Raw genomic sequence first — 27,773 nt, 5'->3', positions numbered from 1 at the left:
AATGTGTTTCGTAAATGGGAAATCTTAACTTGTGGCATTTTTCCATAAGTATAAGGGGAGTTCTGGTCTATGAAGGCAGTATTTACCTCATTCAAACTAGGAGGCAAATATCTGACCAAATTTTGGGTCCCATACCTGCCACACACTCAAGCAGAACAGAATTTTGTCATTTTTGATGGCCCATTCTGAAGTTTTAATGTAAAACAATACTACTGGTGATGAATGCAAATTGTCTTAATCAAACTCTTTAATTTTTTGATCTCAAGAATTTGAGATCATTCAATGAAAATAAATGGGACAGAACTGACTCTGAGATTAAAAATCCATGGTAAACCTAAATCTGTGTTAGGGCACAATTTCTCCCTTAAAATCTGTTTTCCTTACAAAAAGAGGCAGTTTTATTCCTGGAAACACTTCAACTGTATAACTTGAGACTGGTTTTTTTGTGTTTGAATTTTTAAGTGCTCTGTGCAGTATCTCAATCAGAACCAGGCATAATTAGCTTGACTGTCCATATGTTTTAACTAAACTATAAGAGTGTGCACTGTTGCACCTTTACAGACAAAGTTGAATTCTATAAGAGTCGTCCTAAAATTCTTCCATTTTGCTCCATGGAGGGTTAATTTAGTTCATGCAATGCCCTAAGCACATGCAGTTTTTTTTTTTAAACATACTTGCTTCTAGAACAACTTCATAAAATTATAGGATATTTAAAGAGCAGACTTTCTGATGTTCTATATCCTTGTAAACTATGATGTGCCTTTTATTTTGAAAAAGATTTTTAAATAGCTATAAATATTTATCTCTTAAGATAATTTTATTTCAATCACTTGTGAATAAGGTTTATTAATTATTCAGTTTTACACTGAAATTTCAGTCTATCAATTACTGTGTTTACTAGGGAGCAAAAGGGAGGTGTAATCACCTATTCTGGAGAATGGTCTCCAAAATGAGATTTATTAAACTAAACTCTGAAGTAGGACTAGTGAGGTTGTGAACAAACTAAGTCTGAAAAGAGAGTGGCAACAGCTATTATAAATAACGATGGGGTCTGACATACCCATTTTAATCCACTGAATGTTACTTTAAAAGAATTAGGAAAGCACCAGAAAATTATACAAATTGTATAATTAAGATGCAAAATCTATTATTTCACTACCTTTTGACTTGCTTGGGATCCAAATTTTGTAGCCTGTAAAAAAAAAATACAAGACTTTCATTAATCAAGCAACACATATATCAAAAGGATTTCATTTTAAAGTTTAGCTATTAAAATTTCAGTTTCGAAATAGTGTCACAACCTAAAATTAAGATCTGCCAACTCCAGCAGCAGTCCTATTTTAGGGATCTCTAAATCAACATTTCCCATACATTAGTCTACAAAACTTTGTTCTGTGTGATATGAATGGAAGTTCCATGAGAAAATTCAACAAAGAGTAAATTTTCAACAAAAAACTCGATTCAAATATGCAATTACTCATCAAAATATATCTGGCAGGTTCTTTTCAGTATGAAATTGATACACTTTCATTATTCTGTTCACTGCTTTTTCCAGATGTTATTTCATCCTAGAAGTATTCTGTACCTCAAGGTCCCCTGTAAAAATCTATGTTCCATCAACTCCCCAAATTGTTCTGGAGCCAAATTAGTTTCAGAAGCATTGCTCCAAGTCATTTTGATACTACTTCCTAGAGCTGCTCTCTGAACAAGTCTACTGAAAGGCTATTAGAAAACTGACATTTAACAATAAAAATTTAACAGGAAATTACTATTTCTGTAATACATTTGATTCAGCAGTTAGTCAAGGAACATATGCCAAGGACCTATATGCAGAAGACTCATTTAGGTGTTAATGGATACACTAAAGAAACCGGAGTTGCCATCCTTCCCTTACAGAACAGACATAACATCTAGCAACCACTGAGATAATAACAAAGAGGGAAATGGGGAATTCTATTTTCAGAGGTTTTAAAAATTCCTATTATTGAATAGCCAGAATTATAAATAGGGTATCCGGGTATCAGTACCAACCTTAACACCTGACAACATCCCACACGTGAAACAATAGAATCAGCAGAAGAAAGAGTGAAAAGTAAGGGGAGTTCCTTTGTTTGTAGCAAAGCTACCTCATCAACTAATCAAACAACAAACATTATGTACATACTATCTTCCAGGCACTGTGCAGATATGATTACTGGGGCCAGACTGACAGCAGGGCTGGTAGTCTTGCTAGCATTATTATTTCCAAGGCTCTTCAGTTCTGGATCCTGAACTATGTTTAGAATGACCTGACTAGAACATGCTTTCTCCTGTCTCTTTCTTCTTAGGTGCCTGCCTGCTTCAGGTGGTTTGGCTTACTTGTCCCATAAACAGTAAATATAGTTTGAGAAGCACAGATAATGCAGACCTGACTGGATTGCAGAGAGTAGGAGGGGGATTACTATACAATGGGATTAGAAAGACAGGTTGAGATCAGGTTATGAAGAGTTTAAACAGTTAAACAGTGAAGCTTGCATTTTATTCCAGAAGCAATAATGAGACAATGATATTTACTAAGTAAGAGAATGACATGATCTGATCGGTATTTAAGGAAAATTATTTTGGCAACTGTGTGAAGGGTGACTGGATTAAGACCTAAGGCAGGGAGACCAATTAAGAGTCACACTGAAATTCTAGGCAAGAGATGATGAGGGCCTAACGTAAGATCAGAACTGAGTAAACAGAGAGGACTCACTAGGGAGGAATTACTAGAGAAGCTGAGGAGGCAGAAGGCAAGACTTGGAAATAACTACATAGGTAGGATTAGGGAGAATGAGAAGTCAAGGAAAATGCCAAAGTGACAAATTTAGGAGATTGGAAGAATGGTGGTGACTGTGAGAAGAAGAATGGGTTCAGTGGAATGAGTTATGTGTTGGACATGTTGAATTGAAATGTCTCTGGGAAATCTAGTTTGTAATGTTTGATGGTACTGCAGGACTGAGGGAGAGACTATGGCTGGATCTGTGGATTTGACAGTCATATGCATAAATGATAATTGTGTACATATATTTTATATCTCATATATGTGTGTACACACACACACACACAAACACACAGACACACACAGACAGACAGACACACACACACACGGGAATGAGAGCTCCAGAGAGCAAGTTTCTCAGGACAAAGCTATAGAGAAAACCAATAAATTAAGGATCATGATATGGAAAATGAACTAATAAAGATGAGTGAAAAGAAGCAATCAATGAGACTAGTAGTCAGAAAACCAAGAAAGAGTAGTATGACAAAAACCCAGAGATGAGAGAGTGGTAAACAGTGCCAAATGCAGTTGAGAGGTCAAGAAGAATGACTGACAAAAGATGATCAGATCTGGCATAATCATTCCTTAACTGTTCATCCTGAAAGGGACATTTCAGACTCCTTTGAATTGTTTTGAAAATTGGCATATTCCCCAAATGAACAGATACATCAGAACTCACCTTAGAAAATTATAATTTAATCTTAAACAAAATTCCAGTACCAAATAGATTCATAATTTCAAACAAAGAACAATAAATTCCAATACTACACATACTCTTGGCATTAATAAGGGAAGAAAGCACCCTTCCAAACTTTTTCTATGATACAAATATGGCCTTGATACCTAAGCTAGAAAGACAAAGTAGAGAAAGAAACTATAGACCACTGTATGTAGACCACTGAGGCAAAAGTTTTAAACAAAATGTTAGTAAGGAGGCAACAACATATTAAAAATATTATATATTACGACCAAGTTGAATTTATACAATTAGACTGTGAGCCCATTGATAGCAAGGACAGTTTTTTTAGTATTTCCTCTACTTAGCACAGTACCTGGCCTTTAAACCCAAATCACTCTGGCTCTCACTAATGGGCCAATAACAGGGCCCTGTGCAAGCCTCCCTTATTCACAGTTTGAGTTTGATGGCTCAGAGTGAATGTTAATAGCAATTGTTTCAATTCTGGCCAAAAACCAAGTGTCTACCCCTCCCAAACAAAATCTTTTGGCTATTTTTTGTCTCAATTCTTACCTAGCGTTCAATCACTGAATGGGTGTTGCCGCAGACAAACTGACACCAAGGAAAAGGCCTTAGCTTAAAAAGGCCAGGGGTTATCTCCAGCTGTCCTTATCTATATCTTGCCACAGGACAGATGGCTCTGAAGGAGAGAGTAAGGCTGAGGCCTTGATACAGTCCTGCCTCATTTAAATCCAATTCACATGTAAGTCAAGACATCACTCTCCTGATGTCATTGGTCCTCTTCCACAAAGAAGGACAAAAAACAAGTGTTTAGCACAGTACCTAGCTAACAGGCACTTAATAAATAAGTGCTGACTTGACCAGAAATGTAGGATTGGTTCAGCATAATGAAGACAATAAATACATAAACCATGTTGATAATATAAATGATAAAAACCATATGATAGCAATAGATGCTGAAAACGGTTTTTGACAAAATCCAACATTTAATCCTATTAAAAATTCTAGAAATTAGAAGAATGGACCTTCCTTACATAGTAGTTTTTATCTAAATAGATCAAGAACAGATATTATGTATAATTGAGAAAAGTTACAAACCTTTTTCAATAAAACCAAGTATCACTACTAATATATTAGAAATGCTAACCAAAGGGGCAGAGCCAAGATGGCAGAGTAAAGGCACAAACTTGGCATGAGCTCCCGCTCTAATCACTTCCAATACGTGTAAAAAAATTACTCTAAACAAACTTTAGAGCTACAAAACCCACAAAGAGACAGAGAGAAACAAATCTCCTGCTGAAGGCAGCCCAACAGGTAGACAAGAAGGGTCTATCATACTGAGCTGGGAGCCCAGCTTGAGCTGTGTGGTTCCAGCCCCAGGGCGGCCCCAAAATGCAGAGGCCAGAGCAGACTTCAGGAAAGTGAATCAACAGCAGCTGTGGCAGCTTCCAGACTTCTCAACCCATAAATGCCAAAGACAAAGTAAAAGGTCAATGCAGAACTCTATTGGAAGGTGCGGGGGGGAGGGGGGAACAGAAGAGTACAGTCTGGGCCATGCCCCAGGGCGTGAAGCAGTGGAGGCCCGCCAGCTCTGAAGCTGCCTCAGCATGGCTGCCTCAGGAGCTTCTAGCCTGCAGACATAGGGGGACCAAGCGACCATTCAGAGGGTTATCTCTTTTGCTTTAACCTACTTGGATTTGGATCGCTATCTTGGGTGTACTGGGGTGTGTGGCCAGTGAGCCAGAGATTGTGGGAGCTGTAGAGAGGGCGCCCTCCTAATAGCTCCAGCAGCTGCAAAAACCCCAGTGACTTGGGAGAAAGCTCTCTCCAAATATGAGCAAGCAGAGGAAGCACAAACAGACCATAGAATCCTTTTGGGGGGACAAAAAGGATCAAAGCATGAAATAGGAGGAAGACAACGAAGTCAGAACTCCTAAACCAAAAGCTTCCAAGAAAAATATGAACTGCTTACAGGCCATGGAGGAGCTCAAGTAGAATTTTGAAAATCAAGTAAGTAGAGGAAAAATTGGGAAGAGAAATTAGAATGATGCAAAAAAATCATGAAAAGAGAGTCAACAACCTACCAAAGGAGACCCAAAAATACACTGAAGAAACCTTAACACCTTAAAAAACAGACTAACTCAAATGGCAAAAGAGGCCCCAAAAAGGCAATGAGGAGAAGAATGCCTTAAAAAGCCAAATTTGCCAGATGGAAAAGGAATTTTTAAAACTCACTGAGAGAATAAGTCCCTTCAAAATTAGACTAGAGCAATTGGAAGCTAATGACTTTATGAGAAATCAAGATACTATAAAACAGATCCAAACAAATGAAAAAACATAAGGTTAATGTTAAATATCTCATTGGAAAAACCACTGACCTGGAAAATAGATCCAGGAGAGAGAATTTAAAAATTATTGGACTACCTGAAAGCCATGATCAAAAAAAGAGCCTAGACACTATCTTTCAAGAAATTATCAAGCAAAATTGCCCTACTATTCTAGAACCAGAGAGCAAAATAGAAATTGAAAGAATTCACTCATCACCCCTTGAAAAAGATCCCAAAAAGAAAACTCCTAGGAATATTATAGTCAAATTCCAGAGTTCCCAGGTCAAGGAGAAAATACTGCAAGCAGTCAGGAAGAAAGAATTTGAATATTGTGGAAACACAATCATGATCAAGCAGCTTCTACAGTGAGGAATTGAAGGGCTTGGAATACGATATTCTGGAGGTCAAAGGAGCTAGGACCAAAACCAAGAATCACCTACCCAGCAAAACTGAGTATAATGCTACAGGGGAAAATATGGTCATTCAATGAAATAGATAATTTTCAAGCATTCTTGAGAAAAAACCAGAGCTGAACAGAAAATTTGACTTTCAAATACTAGAAGCAAGAGAAGCATGAGAAGGTAAACAGGGAAAAGAAATCATAAGGAACTTACTAAAATTCAACTATTCACATTCCTACATGGAAAAACAATAATTGTAACTCACAAGACTTTACTCAGTATGAGGATAGTTGAAGGGAATATATATGTGTATGTATATATATGTATACATACATATGTGTATGTATATATGTATACATACATATATGTATGTATAGGAGAGTGTATGTGTATATAAATATGTATGTGAGTGTGGGCATATGTATGTTCATGTATACATAGAGGGCACAAGATGAGTTGAATATGAAGGGATGATATCTAAAAAATAAAATTAAGAGGTGAGAGATGAATTTATTGGGAGGAGAAAGGGAGAAACAGATTAGGGTAAATTATCTCATATAAAACAGGCAAGAGAAAACTGTCACAAAGGAGGGGAAGAGCAGGAAGGTGAAAGGGAATGGGACAATCTGATTCTCATTGAATCTGACTTAAGGAGGGAATAACACACACACTCAATTGGCTATCTTACCCTACAAGAAAATAGCGGACGGAGTAAGGGATAAGAGGGGGTAAGATAGAAGGGAGGACAGATTGGGGGAGAGGGTAATTAGAAGCAAACATTTTTGAAAAAGGACAGGGTCAAAGAAGAAAATAGAATAAAGTGGGGGGCAGGATAGGATGGAGGGAAATATAATTAGTCTTTCACAATATAACTGCTATGGAAATGATTTGGGTAACTACACGTACCACCTATATTGAATGCCTTATCTGCTAAGTGAGAGCAGGTGAGGAGGGAAGAAGGAAAAAATCTGGAATTCAAAAGTTTTAAAAACAAATGTTAAAAAAAATTTGCTTTTTACATGCAACTGGGAAATAAGATATACAGGCACTGTGGTATAGAAATATTAGAAAATTAAGGGGGTGATGGGGGAGGATCTATAAGAGAGAAGAGATTGGGAGAAGGGCTATTCAGTAAGCTTGCTATTTTGGGGTGGGGGGTAAGGGAAAGATGGGGAGAAAAATTTGTAACTCAAAATCTTGTGGAAATTAATGTTGAGAACTAAAAATAAATTTTTTTTAAAGAGATAAATGCTAACCAAAGAAATAGACTAGAAAAGGAATTTGAGGAAATAAGAATAACTGAGAGAATAAGCACTGGCAGAGAAAAAACAAAATTAGTCACTTTTTTACAGAAGATATGATAGTATATTTAGAGAAGCTAGATAGCCAACTAAACAAAGTTGCAAGGTATGGGATAAATCCACATGAATAACAAACATCCCCAGCTATAACCAACAAAACCCAGCAAGAAGAGCTAGAAAGAGAAATTCCATTCAAAATAACTACAGAAGATAAAAAAAAAAATACTTGTGAGTGGGGGCGGCTAGGTGGCAAAGTGAATAGAGCACTGGTCCTGGAGTCAGGAGGACCTGAGTTCAAATCCGACCTCAGACACTTAACACAAAAACTAGCGAAGTGACCTTGGGCAAGTCATTTAACCCCAACTGCCCTACCTTCCCCCCTCCAAAAAGCAAAAAAAAAAAAAAATACTTGTGAGTATAGCTTCTAAGATTCACCCATGGATTATGTGAATCCAACTACAAAACACTCTTTGAAGAAATGAAAACAGACCTAAATAACTCTAGAAACATTAACTGTTCCTGGGTGGTCAAGCCAATATAACAAAAATGACAAAACTAGCTAAATCAATTAACTTATTTGGTACCAAACTCCCGAAAAACTAGGAAAAAAAATCAAATTCATAAAGGAACAAAAGGTAAAGAATTTAAAAGAAAATACTGAAAAATGATCACATGAGAAAATGTGGGAAGGCAGTCTTCTAGTACCAGATATCAATCTGTACTACAAAGCAGTAACCATTAAAGTCATTTGATACTTGTTAAAAAAAAAAAAGAGATGCTGAAGAAGACAGTTTCAGAGAAAACTAGGAAGACTTTCATGAACTAATGTAGAATAAAATGAGCAAAACTACAACAATTTCTAAAATGCTAACAGTAGTATAGGGAAAAACAAATTTGAAAGACTAAACAATTTTGAAAGACCACTATAACACCAAAAGAATGAAGATGAAACATGCCGTTAATCTCCTCAGAGAGAAGTGATGAACTTAAAAATGCAGAGACATGCATGTTTTAATATAATCAATACGGAAATTTCTTTCAACAGACTATGTAGATAGGTGTCAAGAGATTTGTTTTTCCGGTGTCAAAGGACTACTCAATCAATTAGTAAGGATTTATCTTGGACTATGACTGGAATATTGTGTCCAGTTCTACTGACCACATTATAAAAAGGATACTGATGAACTGCAATGCCTGTAGAGGGGGACCTCCAAGGAAGGATATTTAGCATGGAGAAGAAAGACTTAAGAAGTATTTGAACTCCCAACTATTTTAAGGGCTATGATAAAGAAGAAGAATTTAAATTATTCTGCTTGGCCTCAAAGGAAAAAAATAGAAGAAATGGGAAGAAATTATAGAGGTAGATTTAAGAAACTGTAGAGGTTGATATAAAAGAAAACTTCATAACTATGAAAACTATCCAATAATATAATGGGTTGCTTTGGCAGGCAGTTAGAAGATGGATAGGCCACTTGCTGAGCCAATTTAGAGACAATTACTACTACAGTACAGTTTGGAGAAGTCTTTTTCAGTCCTTTTTCATTTTTGAGGTTTTAGGATTTGACTTTTTCTTCCCCACATTTATACCAAAACAAACATTAATATTTACTTTATTACATGGAATAGGATAAAAGTTGAAACTGGAATAAATACAGTCATATTTTTAATCCTATTTTTTTAATCCTATTACATTGTTTTTCAATCAAAACAACCATTCAGGCTTGTCTCATTCTTTTAATAACTTCTATATACTGCAATAACAAAATCCTACAATTTCAGGTTATACACACATTGCAGTTTAGACTACTATGTCTCATACCTATACCATCTTTTAAAAAAAATTTTGAACATCTTAGGTATGTGAATACTATTATGTTCCCTTACAGGCCATTTATATAAGTAATAAATTAGACTGAAGCTAAACATTTACTATCTGTGTGACCTTGGGAAAATCATTTAGCCTTTTCTTAGGACTTAGTTTTATCAACTATAAAATGAGGGGATTGGAAGGAAAAGGAAAGGGAATCAGCATGTGTATACCGCACCTACTATGTGCCAGATAACTATGATGAAAGCTTTAGAAATATGATTTTGGGGACAGCTAGGTGGCACAGTGAATACAGCACTGGCCCTGGAGTCAGGAGGACCTGAGGTCAAATCCAGCCTCAGACAACGTGACATACTTACTAACTGTGACTTTGGGTAAGTCACTTAACCCCAATTCCTTGACACCCCGCCCCCTCTCCCCCCCCAATTTTTTTTTGTTTGAACTTCATAACAATCCTGGGAGCTGGGTCCTGATATTTTCCCATTTTACAGTTGAGGAAACTGAGGCAGACAGGTTAAGTGACTTATACAGCTATTAAGTGTCTGAGACTGGATTTGAACTCACGCCTTCCTGCCCCCAGGCTGAGCACTCTAACTACAAAGCTAACTAGCTGCCTAACTGGGCTGGAACAGATGATCTCAAAGGCTCCTTTCAAATATAAACCTATCATCACAAAATCAGAGAATCTTGAGATTTGGAAGGAACCATCTAGTCCACCCTATACCCAAAAGGAATCCCCAATATAACATCTGATAAAAAAGAACTTGAGGGAAAATTAGTTATTTCACAAACTGTATTAACTTTCATACCTACCTTACAGGGGTGTGAGAAAAATGTTTTTTTGCAAATCATATTCTTATTAATTTTAGTTTTAATGCACAGCAAGAGTTGGAGCTGATGTACTACAAGTCAAACTTTGAGAATTATACCAAGTTCTCAGTATATTCTACTGTATAAGCACAGTTAATCTTAAATGTTTTTTATTCTCTTTACTGAAGGAAATAAAATCCTCATTTGATAATAAAAGTTTTGAGTATCTGTGATTAAGTAAAAAACAACTCACAACGCCATCTCAGGACATGGACTCAAGCTATTCTTTTCACCCTTGTTCTAAAAGGAGTTAAATGAGCTCTACATAAACTAGCTTTAAAATAGTTTGGTGGTTGTTTACTTACACCTTCTTTAGCTGCTGAAGCAAACTTGCTTGCTCCAGTTGTAAAACTACTCCAGCCCTGAAAGAAATAACAGAAAATTACTATTGCAATTACTCAAATATACCAAGAATCTCCTTTTACTCATATTTTTAAAAAATTGTAAAAGCAACTAAACAGAACTGTTAAAAAATTGTAAAAGCAACTAAACAGAACTGTAACATTAGCATTGCATGTTTACAGTATTCAATTATATACCCCACATGATAAAATTTGATTATTTCATTGGTTACAATGTATTTTTACCATCTGCTTTTGCTTTCAGTTTCAAAATGACAACTTTTCAAAAGTACAGCAGCAAAAGAATTCTTCCTCCTCTGAAGTCCTATAAAACTTATTATCCAAGCCAATTATTTGTGACTACGTACTATTTTGTTATGGAGTTCTCTGTAAAAAGTTGAACTGAGGGGGCGGCCAGGTGGCTCATAGAGTAAGAGCACCACCCCAGTGTCAGAATGACCTGGGATCAAATCTGGGTTCAGACACTCAGCACCACACCCAGAAATAACTGGCCGTGTAAACTTGAGCAAGTTACTTAAAAAAAAAAAAGTTGAACTGAATTCAAGGTTCTTAAGAGTGGTGATGAATCTTTGAGACCTTCACATGCCTTGCTGCATGTATTATAGTATCTTGTACACAGTAGGAACTAAAAAATGTGTTCATTAGGTGATCACAGTGAAGTATAACTGCATGATTCACTGGGTCAGGACAAGAATTAGAAGGATCTAAGAAGTAAACATAATTTCTAACAAAGAGTAGGGATAAACCAAGTTTTAGACTTAGAAAGGAAAATAAGTCTCTGGCCTAGAGAAAGCTCATAAAAAGTAGAAAAAAATTAGCATTCTGAGTCTGGTCAACTTTTTCACAATCTCTCAACGAGGTTATCACAATCACTTCAACAGAGCCTGAGCCTACAGTTAAAAGGCATGAGGAAATAGGCAACTTTGAATAATTTTATAAAACTTCCTATCTTATACAATAACAATGGAGATGATGCCCCTCTCTTCTACAAAATGGGCACATCCTGACAAATTAGATAAATGCTTACAGAATCTGTCCTGTGAATCTAGGTAAAGAACTTTATTTACATGAAAGGTGTCAGTTTACTAAATCAATAAGAGATCACTGACAAAATATGTTTATTGATACAAAGAAAGATCCTGATAAACTAACATAATGTGCTGAACCTAAGACAATGAACCTATTAAGATTAATTTGAAGTCCTACGCTTGGGTACCTAAAAAAAAATCAAATAATAGGATAAAGGATGAATAATTAGAAAAACCACAATGTGAAAAAGACTTAGGCATTTTACTCTACTCACCTCATAGGCAAGACTATGAAAATTCAGTCAAATATAATACATAATGATGATACCATAAAATCAAAGTGAAGGCATATATATATACATGCCTTTACTTTCTGCTAACAGGAAAACAGTGAAGTTCTACTTTCAAATACAACTATACTATTGGTGGTTTTGCGTAACTGTTTTGGAGAAATGTACCACATATGTTGGTGGGGTGTTTAGAAACATCTTAGTGAAACAAAATGTAAAGCTTTGGGCTTTTTTTTTTTTTTGTTAAAGAGTCAACAATTGGGGTGGCCAGGTTTCGCAGTGAATAGAGCACTTGCCCTGGAGTCAGGACGACCTGAGTTCAAATCTGGCCTCAGACACTTAACACTTACTAGCCTTGTGACCTTGGGCCAGTCACTTAACCCCAATTGCCCTGCTTTCCCCCCTCCAAAAAAATAGCAAAAAAGAGTCAACAATATGACATTCAACCAAAAAAAGAATATTTAATCTTAGGTTACCTTAACAAAACAGTGTTCAAACTCAGAAGTATCATCTCACACCTATCAGATTGGCTAATATGACAGAAAAGGAAAATGATAAATGTTGGAGAACATGTGGGAAAATTGGAACACTAATGCATTGCTGGTGGAGTTGTGAATTGATCTAACCATTCTGAAGAGCAATTTGGAACTATGACCAAAGGGCTATAAAACTGCATACCCATATCCAGCAGTAACACTACTAGGTCTATATCCCAGAAAGATCATAAAAAAGGAACAAGGACCTATTTGTACAAAAATATTTATAGCAGCTTTTTTTTTGTGGTAGCAAAGAATTATAAATTGAGGGGATGCCCATCAACTGGGGAATGGCTGAACAAGTTGTGGTATATGAATGTAATGGAATACTATTGTTCCATAAGAAATGATGAACAGGCAGATTTCCAAAAAACTTGGAAAGGCTTACATGAACTGATGAGTGAAGTGAGCAGAACCAGAACACTGTACACACTAATAGCAACAATGTGCAATGACCAACTATGATAGACTTAGCTCTTCTCAGTAACATGATTCAAGACAATTCTATGCAACCAACACCCACAGAAAGAACTATGAAGTCTAAATGCAGAGCAAAGTATACTATTTTTCCCCTTTTTCCTTTTTGTTCTGATTCTTCCTTCACAACATGACTAATGTGGAAATATGTTTAACATGATTGTACATGTATAACCTATATATCAGATTGCTTGCTGTCTTGGGGAGGGAAGGAAGAAAAATTTGGAATTCAAAATCTTACAAAAATGAATGTTTAAAACTATCTTTACATGTAATTGGAAAAAAATACTATTAAGAATAAATAAATAAAGCAAAACAGTATTCAGAATGAAGGAAGTGCCCAAGTATTGTAGTACACATTTGTACTGCTGTCCCTGCTATTAAAGATTCTGGTAGATCAAATTAAGTTCTGCACCACAGTCAGTCAAGCCAATCAGATATTTCTACTAAGTTCTATAGTAATATGGTGAGGCTTGGGGAGCAAAATTGCTTAAGGATGGGTGGACCAGGTTAAAGGTCCCATGGTGTTCTAAATCAGGACTGGCCAATCAGTAGTGGCTGCACTTCCAGAAAAAGGAAGGAAGGAAGGAAGGGGAAAGTGATGATCCTGTTGTATGCTGCCCAGGTAAGACTATCTTCAGTTCTATATACCATATTTTGGGAAGCATACTGACAAGTAGCAGTGATATTAGGATGGTGACATGATAAGGAAAAATTCATGTTATTTGAAGATCACTAAATAAAGCTAGAGATGATTAGCCTGAAGAAGACAAGACCCTAGGGTGGGAATGACAGCATGAAAAGGTTTGGATTTGATGTGCTTGGCACCAGAGGTTAAAGAAAGGAGCAGTGGGTGGAAACCGAATAATGGCAGATCTTGACTGAAAATGAGAAAAAAAAAAAACATCCTAGCATGAAGTGGTAAAAATGGTAAAGATGAATTCTCAAGGTGGAATGGGCAGCTTTGGGAGGGAAAGTTTCTTAACACTTGATGTACCCATGCAAAAGCTGGATATCCACTTGCCAGAAAGATAGACAGCATTCCTGTTTGGGTATAGATTAGATTAGAGGATCTTTGAAGTTCCTTCCAACTCTGAGACTTTATGATTCAATGTAGTTTTTGTAGTTTGCAGTATGTACAACTTTCCAAAGAGAAAACAACAACAAAAAACAAACAGAAAATCATAGGGGTAAGTAGACTATTACCCTTTCTTCAAAGTTGTAAGACTTTTGTTGGTAAGAATTTTAAGCCAATATATGTTTGAGCTGTTTAAAATCTTAAAATGTCCTGGCCCTAAGACATCTTATTCCATTCCAAAGGGATAGAGAATCAAGGTTCTTTAAATATGAAAAGCAGTATTAAACACTGTTATTAAAAAAATCCAGACAGTAAAAAAAAAAATACAATCTAGAGGACAGTTTCTTTAATGACCACACAAACATGCTTTTGTCAGAAATCTTATTTCTCTACTTCCTTAGAGAAGGTCCAGAAACAACCAAATGGGAACAACTGTAATTATCTCCTTTCTTCATTTCTCTCTATGGTTCCAAATTTAAGGTAAAGCTAAAGTTAAGCAGATATGAGATGAGGCATTTAAACAATAAAAATTTACTTGGAGAACAAGAATCTTAGAAAACATTTCCATTTTGGAGTTGATGGGGAGAGTCTTGTCAATGTGCATTTTTAAGTACTGCAAGATTTACTCTGCATTTCTGAGTTATATGGTTACTAAATTATTACTAAATAATACTGAATGGTAATAGCAGTAAGAACTTATATTGATAAGTCTGTATTTACAGAATATACATTATTTCAGGAGTTTTCAATAATTCACTCACATTTTTGCTGCCTATGATTGTATCAGGATAGGGAGCTTCCCAGTAAAGAAAACGTTTATCAAAGTAGATCAGCAATTGTTCTACAACTTATAGTCTTTGAGTTGCCTAGGCCACTGAGAGATGAAGTGACTTCCCCAGGGTCACACAGCTATGATGGATAGATGATAGACAGACAGACAGATAGATAGATACATAGACAGACAGACAGACAGACAGACAGATAGACAAACAGACAGACAGATATATAGGAATAGAGATATAGATATTTCAGTGGTGGGATATGAACGCCAGTTCTCTATCCACTACATACTTAACTCTCCACATAGCTGCTTCTCATAGGTAGCCATGGTCAAAAAACTTCAATGCCTAATGGCTCATCTACTGGCAACATGCTGCTTGGTGGAGCCAATCAAAGTTTATGTGCTATTGGCAATGCCTTGACCTTATAATTAGACACTAGAATAAAACTTTTGTGCAGGATAACATATAATGATTAATCTCAGAATAACTACAACCTTCCATTAGCACACTTCTCCACAGAAATGAAATTTCTATCTCTTCTACAATCAGTAAACGTGTCAATATCGGGGAAACAATGCAGTCTGTTTTCAGTCTTACAGTTCAAGTATAGCTTTCTATGAGGTCTTTATTAGATATTCTCAATATAGAAAAATAAAAATGTCAACATTTTCATTTCAGAGGCACCTTGTAGTTTTAGAAAAAAGGTACCATATAAATTTTAAAACATTTATTTTTGTAAAAAAGCAATGTTTTGAAGTGCCAACCACAAAAATCTTCTTTTTGTTGAACTATATATTTTAAGTTTCATTAAGTCAATTTTTTTTTTTGAAGGAGGAAGGCAAGGCAACTGAGGTTAAGTAACTTGCCCAACATCACATAGCTAGTAAGTATCAAGTGTCTGAGGCCAGAGTTGAACTCAGGGCCTCCTGCCTCAGGCCAGTGCTCTATTCACTGTGTCACATAGCTGCCCCAGTCAAATTCCTTTGATGGTAAAGATGAATGAATCTAAATACAAGAATTACTCTTGGTACAATGACTTTTGATTGATTCAGTACAGCACTGAAACAGACCTTTTCTACCTTGAAATTCTTGGTGCTTGAGCTCCTTTATTTTATTCTACATATGGAAAGAATCATTATTACAAGTCTCCAAAACAAGTCAGAACATAAGCTCTAGTAGAAAATTTCCTTACCGAATACAGTGATGACATGGCATTATTAAGGAAATCATCCTCTTTTTTCTGAGGGGGTACTGTGTTACCAAACCCAACATAGCGATTCTCTTGGCCTCTAAAAACCATTAAACATAAACAAATTAATAGAACAAATCTTTTCTACAAGAAGCAAATACTATCACCTCTCAGTCCATCACATAATTACATGTCTTAAAAAAAGAATCTGGTAGTGCCGAAAAAACTATTTTATTAGAAACAGAAGGGTGAACAAAAAACACTGTTTGAGTTTTCCAAACATTTTTCAGTCAATGCACCCTGGCCTGTATATTACCACCACCAAAGAAACTAGTACTCAATCTCTTGCTATCCGGTGTCAAATGGAGAACACTACTTCTCTAGTAGGATACAAAGAATAACTTCTTTTTTTCTTGGTTATTTATTATGAAAAGAACTTTATGAAAGATTTCTACTAGCCTTCAGAACCCTCTATGTGCAAGAATTGAAAGAACCAAAGTTCTAAATACTAATTTAACTTAATAGGATATGGTCTACTAAAATCCACTTGCAAGCCACTAAGTCCGCTAGAAGAAGAATTAAAGCCATCTGAACAAAGCAACCACTACGTTGGAAACTAATTTCAAAATATATCAAAACAGTATTCTGTTCATAACCAAAACCAGCGTAACAGGCTTAAATTTTTTGAACTCTACAAAGGATAAAGTATCTCTGTTCAAAATATACAAAAAGCAGTATATTTCTAACACTCATATGAAGAAAGCTCTAGGGTGATAATTAGATAACTATGTATTATTCATAAGGCCTCACCCTTGATATGAGTTGATATCATCATTCAACCAATCTTCAAAAGCTTTGTCTGAAGATGCAGCTGTATTTTGGGACTGGCCAGAAGTACTGAAAATCAAGGATTAAAGGTTAACAGAATCAAATCTTAGTAGAAAAAACATACTTAGGGGCAGCTAGGTGGCATAGTGAATAGAGCAATGACTGTGGAGTCAGGAGGACCCGAGATCAAATCCACCCTCAGACACTTAACACTTACTAGCCGTGTGATCTTGGGCAAATCACTTAACCCCAATTGCCCTACCAAGCCCTCTCCAAAAAGCAAAACAAAACAAAAAAAACCCATACTTAGTTCTCTTTGAACACTTCAAGGATCTGTGATAAAACTAGTGTAGATACTCCCTCCACTTCCATAGATCACAACCTTCCCTAAGCCTTAGCAAATTGTCTCCATGAAAGGCTATGCTGGAAAAATTCAATGCTTTCAATTTTTAGAATTATCAGAATCAACCTTCTGATACCGAGCCTCCCCATGCTAAACGGGGCAAGCCCTTGGACAAGAAATATACAATCTGGAATTATGCCTGTATTCAAAGCTCTATAGTTAGGAAGAGCCTGTCAGAAGTTATGCTCCACTCAAATAGCCTTTCAGAACTCAGGATCACCTCCATATTATGAAATGACATTAGAGAAGCACTTAAATGGAGATACAAAGAATACAACAGAGAAAAAAACAGGTCCAACTAGGAAGACCAAAATGTTAGCTAATATAATAGAAGTGGCTTTGTATCATGCCTGTCACTTCAGGTATGATTTGCTCTGGAGAGTAAGGCCAAAATAATTTAAATTGTTTGGAATAAAGTTTGAGGAAAAGATGAAAGCAAGTAAAGTGACCCATTCCAACACAATGTAAACAAAATAGCAACTGCTACTGGGACCACCAGTTACACAGCAGGGCCAAGTAATAGCAATTAGCTGGAAAATGGAGGGAATAAAGGGGGACAAATTTTTTTTTAAAAAATAGTCCATCAGAAAACCTTCAGATAGAAACAACTCAAAAGTAAAAAAGTTTAATCCTGGCAAGAAAGTATAAATGCAGAGAGTTTTAAGCATGAGAACAACAACTTTTAAAACAAATCAATGATTTTAAAAAACCATTTATGTTTATCAAAACTAGTATTAAAATTTAAGTATTAACAGAATTCTATACTGGAGCTGAAACTGTAACAGAAAGAAAATGGCAAATGAGACCTACAGCAGAATTTCAGTACTAAAACAAATGAGTCTGCATTTAAAAGTTGTATACCGGTGAGCTGAGGATAGAGCCATTTTAGGCTGAGGTGGAGTCCAATTTTGAGCAGAAGATGTTTCGAGTGACCATTCTTTTCCTTCAGCTAATGTAGCTACCTAGAGAGAAGTAAATGACAGAATAAGAAAACATGAAGTCAAATAAAAACTTAGAGATCATGGATTCTTGATTTACTTGTTTTATTCAAGGCATACCTATACAAATCCACAGCACTCCAAGTCAAAACCTTGCTCCCCAAAAAACCCCAAAATAAAGCAACAACAAAATTCCCTTTATGGTCAACTTCTTCGTATGGCAGTTAATGTCTAGTTGTACCTTAAGTCAAGTTTATATGTACATTTTTCATATTTTAAATCTGTCTCAATTTTGATTGCAATTGAATAGAATTTCAGAGAGCTCAAAATTAATCATTTCAGTTCTATACATAAACTCCTGGGAATCCACTTACCTATCCCATCATGCAATGTGCCTCACTCCCCTCTGAGGAGAATATTTTTCTCAAGATGGACATGAGGCTTTCATGTTCAATTACTGTATAAAACTCAATGTTCTGCTCCCTCCTTCTTCAACTCCCTCCCCTGCACTAGAGGTAGGGAAGAAAGCACAGCTTCTGTCACTCTGTTTATCAAAGGTTATTTGTTTACCCTATAATCAAAATCAACAGAGTCATTACTCTTTAGCACCATCAGGCAGTCTTTTGAATGGGGAAAACTCTGACCTAATGATGGCCACATCCACAGTGATTTACAGTACCCTGCTGTTAGCCTCTGAAGGCTTTGCCAGAAATTAATTCAATTTTTCTACAAACATGATTGATTTGCAAAATGTTTACTGTATAAGTACTAGAGAAAGTACAAGCCTCATTTCCTAAAAAGACTACATTACAATTTATACTCCTCTAACCATATAGAAGTTGACACTTAAGCTTACCTTGTCCCTAAAGAGAGCTGCAGCTTTGCTGTTGTATTTCTCCTGCATTGACCAACAAGGATCATAATCTTCTTGGGATTCCAGGAATTCTCGAAATCTGGCATTTCCCCCAGCCTTCATCTTCTCAAGCTCTATGTCTTTCCATTTGTCCATGGTAACAGAGCGCACAAAGCTAGGAATGAACACATACTCATTATCTAAAAGTTCCTTCAATTCATTTTATCCGGCCCCATAACGCTGTGTGCAATGCTCTGGTTTAATTTTTCAATGGGTAACTGACCTGAGGTGAACTCCTAGGCCTCGATGTTTCCCTGAGCATTCCAGGCAGATCCAAATCCCATATGTCACACTCACCCACTGGGGATTGAATGCACCACACTCAAAACAGACCTGCAAAAAAAAGTATAAAAAACAACTCATAATAGCCTCTGCAAACAGAAAGCAATGCACAAAGAGGAAGAACAGGACACATAAAGGTCCTTTAGAACCAATGAGTAAAAGAAAGATGGAGATGACATGAGAGATTCCAGAAAGGATGGCTAAAGAAGTATGAGAACAAAATAAAGAAGCAACTCAAGACTCAGTGTCAGGATACTGGGTCAATTAGTTTAAACACAGCAGGCAGAACTAGCAGGATTAGTATGGAAAAGAGGTCCTTGAGTTAGGTTAAGAAAAGGTCAGTGGAAAATAAAGAGAATGTGGTTTCCATGAAGTGATCCCAGTGAAAATCAGAATGTGAGGTGTCATAGACAAAGTTGAAAGAGACAGATGGTAGTAAAGGACAGTACATCTCCCTTCTGAGAAATCTGGATGCATAGGAATGGCAACATATAGAAACTAAAGTGAATTCAAATTAAAATATTCCTTAAATAAATGCTATATAATAAACATGGTGATAGTAGGAGTACAGACTTCTCATTTGAAGTTGGAAGTTCTCAAATGAAGCAACATTTACTGACCACCAGAAATGAGATTACTACTTTATAGTTACATTTTTAACTACTATGCACATAATTACATGCCTTAACTTATAGAAGTTATGCTAATGAAAATGAAAACAGTATTACAAGAAAGAGCTGTCTACACTGGATCTTTAAAATGATTCATTACAACTAATTAAACCTTCAAATGAGACATAAATCCTTACATTGTTTTCATCTTGTGCTCTGACTTCTTTAAGAACTTTTCTTGTTCTTGGACTTGCCATGATTCTGGGAAAAGGAAGGAAGAATGTGTATTTAATTTTTTAAGAATATAACTCAACTGAAACACAGGAAAAAAAATGGTTATATCAAATGCTCTAAACAATAGTAAACTACAATTTTAGAAGTCTTCAATTCCAATAAGGATTAGAATAGAATTGCTATAGGCAACAGCCTTGCTAAAATACAATTTTACTAACCTGTAGCCTGGGACCTTGGAAACATTTCTTAAGTAAAATGAACTAAGTCTGAGAAAGAGGGTGCAGTTTGAATAGTCTCACACTAGAGGAGAATCCTATGGCCAATGAATGGAATTTAATTTTTGTAACACATTTTCCCATTTTGACTTATTATGTCCATTGGGAATTGTACCTTATTTCCAAAACATCACATTCTTTATAATTAAAGAAAAAGTTCTTAAATTGTGGTCTTTTTTAGTTACCCACAAAAATGATATTGAATCAAATTTCCCACCTGGGTGGACCCTAAAGTTCAGTTAACTTTTTTAAATGAAAGGAAAAATTTAAATCTGTTGCTTCTTACAAATCTGGAAGTTAATATCTCTTTCTTCTCCCCTCAAAGTAAAGGTAAGATATTACAAAAATCACAAAACTGTTACATGTACTAAGAAAGTAACACCTACTACTGCCACCAATCTTCCCTCCCAAAACTCAAAAAATGAAGGAAACTTAAAGGCCGATCAGGTCAACCCTATCATTTAACAAATAAAGCTCAGCTAGGGACCAGCAGGATCAAATGACTTGCCCAAGGTCAAACAGGTAGGACCAGCAGGATTAAATGACTTGCCCAAGGTCAAACAGGTAGTAAGGGCAAAGTCAGTCTTTTAACTCAGGTCCCATGACCCCTAAGTTCAGTGGTTTTTCCAATGAACCACACTATTTCTTTCTTTACTTAAAAACTTTTAAAAAGATGGATATAAATATGTCATAGTATCTTACTAATGGCAAGTTGTGAGTAAGACATGATATCAAAGACTTATATAAAATAGAGGCAATTTGGCCACGTGACAAGATTTGGAGACAATGAACAGCTCAATTTAGTAGTCCATACCCAAAATATAAAAGAACCAGAAGATGGCCTCCAGTGCATAGAGTAGATACTCTATGAAGTATTTAAAGAAAGGCATCACCAAAAATTGCACAAGTGTAGAAAGAATACATTGCACAGTGGAAGGAGTATCCACACTGATAAAAACTGTAGATGCGTTGGAGTATAACATAATACATATTAACATGTACAAATAATACAGAGAGGCTTGGCATATATCAGGTGTTTGCTATCATAAGAAATTTAACTAGAGAGCAGCTTCCTCACTTTTCTCTTTTGTATCTTTCTGGTGAAAGTAGACATAAAATTTGTACTGCTTGGGGGGGAGAGGCATTTTTTCTAAATTACTGGATTTACCCATCTTGTCACTGCTGTTACTATAAGAATTTATACATACATCTCCCATTGGGGCCACCTTTTCCCCCCCTCCCTATGAACTGCAACTATGACAGATAGCATTATAGCAGGAAAGCAATGCAAGGTCAAGTGTTGATGTCTCACCACATCCCTGACAACATAATTCATAAAGAAATAGGTAGGAAGCTGCAGCAACATTACTACTGCTGAAAGGAAAAGTTATTTATTTCTCTACAGAACTGCTAGACTTAAAAGAATGCAATCTAAATTGGTTTTTCCTTTTATTTCAGCACCAAAGAGACCAATCAATGTAAAGTAATATAAAGCTTAAATAAAGAGTGTCTCATTTTTTGTGAAATGGTTTGAAAATTAATAATTCTGTTTCAGCACATGTTCTTTTTGATTATGGTTCAGGAGAACTAGCACTAGCATGGGTCAGAAAACCTAGGCTGTCATTACAATTTTGCCAAAAGTTAGCTGTGAAATCTTGGGCAAATCAATTAATCTGAGTACCTCTTTACTAATCTGTAAAATCTTTACAACAGCTGCCAAGTCCACCTTGAGAGCTTCTCATAGATCAAACTTAACTCTAGATACAATGGCTCAAGAACTATAAAGCATCATTCAAATGTAAAGTCTTACTACTGAGCATTATTCCATAATGTGTACTATGATACTACTAATCCTCCTCCAGTGGTTGACAAAAGATTACTAAAAAAAAAATTAGCTTTCCTATAAACATTGACTATAACTTTACAGTAAAACAGTTTAAAAATTGGAGATAATCTTAACTATTCAATTTTATTTCTAAGCTCACCTGGATTACCATAAGACTATTTGCTCAAGATAAAACAATTTACTATGCCAAAAAATTTTTCCAAATTTGAGAATGTATTAAGTTTAACATGTATTAATACCCATCCCTTGATTTTCAGCCACTAGGTCTGTTTTTTCCAAGTTCAGATCTGTTCTCCATCCATCCCTCCCTCTTAAACCCCACCCCAAAAAATTTCTTCATTTTTTGCCTCTTAGTTCTAAAAGAGTGATTATAGTTTGCATCTGTACTGTCAATTCCATGAAGACAAGAACCATTTGTGTCTTTCCCTTAATAAAGAGCAATACTACCCAGATCAATTATCACGAATCATTCAATTAGTTATCATTTATCTAATGCCTTCATGTGGAGGGCACAGAATGAGAAAGTAAAATTCAGTAAAAATTACTTACTTTACAGTAAGTTATAATTCTATATAATTATTAAATTATACAAATATTTAAATAAATTATTTAAATATATAAATTAAATATAATTACTTTATAGTACCTACTTAAAGTAACAATAAGCCAAACAAATAGTGCCTAGTTTGGATAAAAGTACAGAAGAAAAAAAATCAAAACCTCAATGAGAGATTTGGTCATTTTCAATCCTATGTAAAAATAATTATAATATTCCTTTTAAGTAAGGAAACTGAAAAAGGTGATTAAAAGGTGACCCTTTATGTGACTTTTTTTTTAATGACTAAGCCTCCTTCCTGAATGAAATGTACTAAAACTAAGAACTAGCACTTCTGAGTTTCCAAAGGAAAAAATTATTAACCATAGACTTTTTATAGTTGGAAGGGACCTCAGACTTCATCTAATACAATCTCTTCATTTTATTGCTGAGAAAGCTGAAGCCTGTAATCCCATGTGAACTCGAAGAGCTGAGACTAAAAGCCCTGTCTCCCAGTCCAAAGTTCTTTTCTACTACAGAGTAAATGTTTAGATTGTGGGGTAGAAACCCCCAGAGAATATAGGATGAAAAAAATTTCAGACAAAATTAATTTCGTTTTTAATCCACATTGGAATATAAATCTATGGTACTTTTACTAAGTAGATTAAACACTTTTGTACAACTTGGAAATGTTTTGGTTCATAGACAGAAAAAAATCAAAACACCTGCATCCAAACAGATAAATTTAATGTTCCGGGTTAGTATGAGTCACTTATACAAACAGTATGTCATGTCTAGGCATCTAGGACATAAACTTCTGATGGTGGCAGTTACAGAAACTGGGAATAAAGCAAACTAAAAGGCTTTACTATATCATCTAGTCTACATTCTTAAGGTCAAAGATATGTTAAAATAAATGAAGTTTTAGTATAACCCACAGAGTAGGGGTAGGGGGCTGTGCAAAATGGACAGATTATTTTATGCTTCTGAAAGACAAACCTCTCTATTATTCCACTGTGACCCAGAAAGCTCCTTATTCCTCATCATCTTGTAAGATCTACTCAGGCTTGCACTCTACCTCATCATTACTCTAGGCCTCTGATTAGAGGGTGGGACCATAAACTACAAATCTCTATTTAAGGTTGAGAGCTCAGCTCAGAACATGTCATTAATTACCTGGTTGCACTTCTGACTTTTCCACCATGCCCATGCCTAAGGTAGCTTCTATTTCTTCTTTTCAGTCTTGTCTTGTATTTTGTCTACTCTCATTAGATTATTAAACTCCTTGAGGGGGAGACTTGTTGTTTTTTTAGTATTTGTATCCAGAGTGCTTAGCAAAGAGCATGGCACATAGATGTTTAATAAATGTTTATTGACGTTTGAGGGAAAGATGTTTCACCACGAAAACAAAGCACAAAAAGCAGTTATCTGGGAAGACTCTACTTGACAGTTTTCTGTTTTAACCCTTCACCAAAGAAAACAATGAAATAAAATCTAAAAGAAAACACAAAGGAAAGTTGGGATTCGGTTCAATTGTTTAATTAGACATTCCTAAAACTGCTTATATTAATCTCTTCATAAGGGACAAAGTATACCAATGAAAAGTTGTCTTTGCATTAACATCAAGCCAAAGAAGTCCCATTTTTGTTCCACTATAATAAAGGACTTTGGTGCTTAGTGAATTCAGTGCCCAGAAGAAGGTTCCAAGAGCCTGAAAGGGTGTAAGAAAAATGGGACAGAGGATGAATGAAAAGGAAGTAGGGAAAGCTAGGTGCCCAAAGGGATAGAGTACTGGGCCTTAAGTCAGGAAAACCCGAGTTCAAATCAGGCCTCAGACACTCACCAACTGTGTGACCCTGGGCAAGTCTTTGCCTGGGTTTCTTCATCGGTAAAAGAAGCCGAAAAAGAAGATGGCAAACCACTCCTGTATCTTTACCAAGAAAACCCCAAATGGGCCACAAGGCATCAGACATGAGTCAACAACAAAAAAAGAAGTACCTTTCGGAAGAAGGGCTGGGGAGGCGACGTGTCCAATCTGGCCTACAAGAAGAGCTTGGAAGAAAAACCAAAACTAGCTATACTGCTAAAGCCCAGAAGGGGGAAGCAGGAACCCTGAGAAGCTAGAGGGAGTCCTAATAATTTTAACAGTTGACATTTATAAAAACAGGTGGGTAGATAAACGCTACTCTTCCCTACCATTTTACAGCTGAAGAAACTGAGGCTCAAAATCGTTAAGTGACTTGACCCGGGTTTACACAGCTAGCAAGTGACTACTTTGAAATTTTAGCTTGGGGTCGAATGACTCCAAATTTAACACTCTGCCCACTACAACTAGACTAGGCGGGAGTGTGGATGTGGGGGTGGGAGAGTGGGGGAAGGTAGGGAGGTTGGGAGTGGAGAGTCCAAGGACTGAAGCAGGAAGAGATGCGGGTGCAAGAAGGGAACAGTCGGTGGCCTGAACACCCGAAGTCGGGGTGAGGGGTGTCTGGGACAACAAGGGTGGGGAAGGATCTTGGGGCGAGAGATTTCAGGAAAAAGGAAGGAGTTGGCCTCTTGTGGGGGAGGAGGGGAAAGGAAAAGATGCCCCAAACACAGGGACACCACAAGCGAATGGAGAGATGGAGGGTGAGGAGGGTCCTGGCCTGGGGAAAACCAGACCCAGCTCCGGGCGGAAATGCTGGTTCCGACCGAGCGAGAAGGCCCTCTAGGGCAGGCCCGGCCGATCCGAGGCGAGGCCCGCGCTCGAGGACTTACGGACGGCGCGGGGGAGGGGGTCCAGGGCTGGAGCCCGGGAGGGGGTGCTCAGGGTCGCGCTGAGGTTACCTGGAGATACCTAAAGCGGTAGGAGGGCTCGGCCGCGCTGAGGGCTGGGGCAGGGGGGTCGGAGCCTCCAACGCCGCCGGGATTCTAGGAGGCGAGGAGTCGCTGGAAGAGCCTAAGTAGCCGCTGTCCTCACATCTACACCGCAGCCGCCATCTTCCGGCTACGTTGCAGTTTGCAAGGCATTGTGGGTAGGCTCTGGCCGGGAGGGCGGGAGAGAGGGAGGGAAAAGAGGAAGGGGGGAAGAGGGGGAGGAAAAGGAAGGGAAAGGAGAGGAAGAAGGGGAGGAAGGGAAGGGAGAGGAGGAAGGGAAGGGAGAGGAGGAAGGGGAGGAAGAGGAGGAAGGGGAGGAGAGAGGGTAGAAGGAAGGGTGGATGGGTGCGGGCACGGGGGTACTTCCGCGTTTACCCAGTCGGGTCCCAGGACGTGGTCCCGTCACGCCCCTCTACGCACGCCACGCAGTTGCCATGGAAAAGGGAGGCTTCTCCAACCCTTTCTCCCTCCCTTTTCCCTCCCTCCTCTTCCACCCCCGCCCCTTTACGCTTCCACTTCTCCTTATCCTGATATCTCTAAAGGGAACGTGAGGTCAAAGGGACATTGGAGGACAGCTGAGTCAATTTCTCGTCACGGGGTCAAGGGAAGGGTACGTGGGGGGAGGCCACTAGGTGGCGCAGTGGAGAAAGCGCAGGACCCCGAAGCAGGAAAACTTGAGGTGGAATCAGCCTTAGATAGGATAGGGGTTATTTTTCCCATTATACAGATGAGGAATTTGGAGTCCAGAAAGATTTTCATATGTTTATTTGAATATCATTTCAATCAATCAATAAAACAATTAAGTCATTACTATGTGCCAAGCACTAAACTAGGCACTGGGGTTAAAGACAAAAATGAGATTGTCCCTGCCCACAAAATATTTGCATTTAATAAGAGTTGAAAAACATGTATTACGTACAAGCAGCTGGGAAAAACCTTGTGTTCCAGATGACATGATTTGTGTCTTGAGAGAAGATCGTAAGAAGAATAAATGAGGAGGGAAGGCATTTCAGTCATGGGGGAGATTGTGTTGCAGTTTTTTCAAAGGTATGGAGAATGATAATTGAATATTTCATGTGAGAAGCAGCAAAGAGAGTTTAACTTAGACTGCATAGTCTGTGAAGGGTAATAATGTGTAATAAGGCTAGAAAGGCAAGCTGGAGCCAGGTTGTGAAAGGGTTATAGGATTTTATATTTGATCCTATAGGTAATACAGAGTCACTGGAGCTTATTGAACAAAGAAGGAGTATTATCAGACCTGCATTATAGGAATACATACACACACACATCCCTCCTAACCATTCTCCAAAAGACATCAAAGTGATATATAAGATGAATTGTTGTAATATAATATATATAATAGATAATATGAAATACAAACTATGCTGGTTCAGTCTATTATCTCTTACCTGGAATATTACAATAGCTTCCTCATTGGTTTCTCTGTCACTCAGCTTCTAATCCATAATCCCCACAGATATCAAACATGTGTATGTGTATATAATATACATAATTTATGTCATAAATATAAAATATATGTATGTGTGTATATATGAGATGAGAGATGATGAGGGCCCGAACCAGCATGGTGGCCATGTGAGGAGAGAGAAGGGAAGAGATGTGAAAGCTGTTGTGATAGTAGGACCATTATCTAAATCCATGTTTCCTGACTTCAAGCCCACATTCTTTCCACTATACTAAGCTGTCTGCTGACTACCCATGGACGGGGCAGCATGTTTTTTCTTATAGAAACAGAGCCAGGACACTGCTGCCACTGTGTGGAACCCACCCCAGACCTTCAGAAATGGCTTCACCTGAGTTTGTCTTAGTACTAAGGAGATTTCTGTCCTATCATTTGGCATCTATAACCAGAGGGGGGAAACATGAATGAATGAACATGTCATTGTTTCATCTTTCACAAATAGCAATGTGGTGTGGTGGAAAGAGTACTATATCGAGCATCGAGAGACTTGGTCTGAACCCTGGCTCTGATGTCAACGACTTGTGTGACTTTGGACAACTCATTTTGCATATTTGAACCTTAGTTTCCCCATCTGTAAAGTGATGTTAACATATACTACCTACTTTG

General features: G+C 37.1%; 1 protein-coding gene across 5 annotated transcripts in view; it reads right to left on the bottom strand.

Moving 5' to 3' along the window:
- Nucleotides 1–26,078, bottom strand: part of ARFGAP1 (ARF GTPase activating protein 1) — a 42,671-nt gene extending 16,593 nt beyond the window's left edge. The window contains exons 1-10 of one of the 5 annotated variants that reach the window (XM_069072593.1): nt 25,655–26,078; nt 24,830–24,883; nt 20,139–20,202; nt 19,272–19,381; nt 18,992–19,163; nt 18,059–18,159; nt 16,777–16,863; nt 15,970–16,066; nt 10,530–10,586; nt 1,160–1,192 (exon numbers count right to left, since the gene is read on the bottom strand). In XM_069072593.1, the coding sequence (XP_068928694.1) occupies nt 1,160–1,192; nt 10,530–10,586; nt 15,970–16,066; nt 16,777–16,863; nt 18,059–18,159; nt 18,992–19,163; nt 19,272–19,381; nt 20,139–20,198 (717 nt within the window). In that variant the 5' untranslated portion in view covers nt 20,199–20,202; nt 24,830–24,883; nt 25,655–26,078. Of the gene's footprint in view, nt 1–1,159; nt 1,193–10,529; nt 10,587–15,969; nt 16,067–16,776; nt 16,864–18,058; nt 18,160–18,991; nt 19,164–19,271; nt 19,382–20,138; nt 20,203–24,007; nt 24,326–24,829; nt 24,884–25,654 lie in introns of those variants that run through there. The other 4 variants (XM_069072595.1, XM_069072592.1, XM_069072591.1 and 1 more) reach the window with 4 other exon arrangements.
- Between the last annotated feature and the right edge of the window lie 1,695 nt (nt 26,079–27,773).

The sequence above is a fragment of the Petaurus breviceps genome, unplaced genomic scaffold, assembly GCF_028583685.1.
Source record: "Petaurus breviceps papuanus isolate PSGF00001 unplaced genomic scaffold, PetGlider_PUasm1.0 90847, whole genome shotgun sequence".
NCBI classification, from domain to species: Eukaryota; Metazoa; Chordata; class Mammalia; order Diprotodontia; family Petauridae; genus Petaurus; species Petaurus breviceps.
This window is presented reverse-complemented; position numbering and strand designations above follow the sequence as displayed.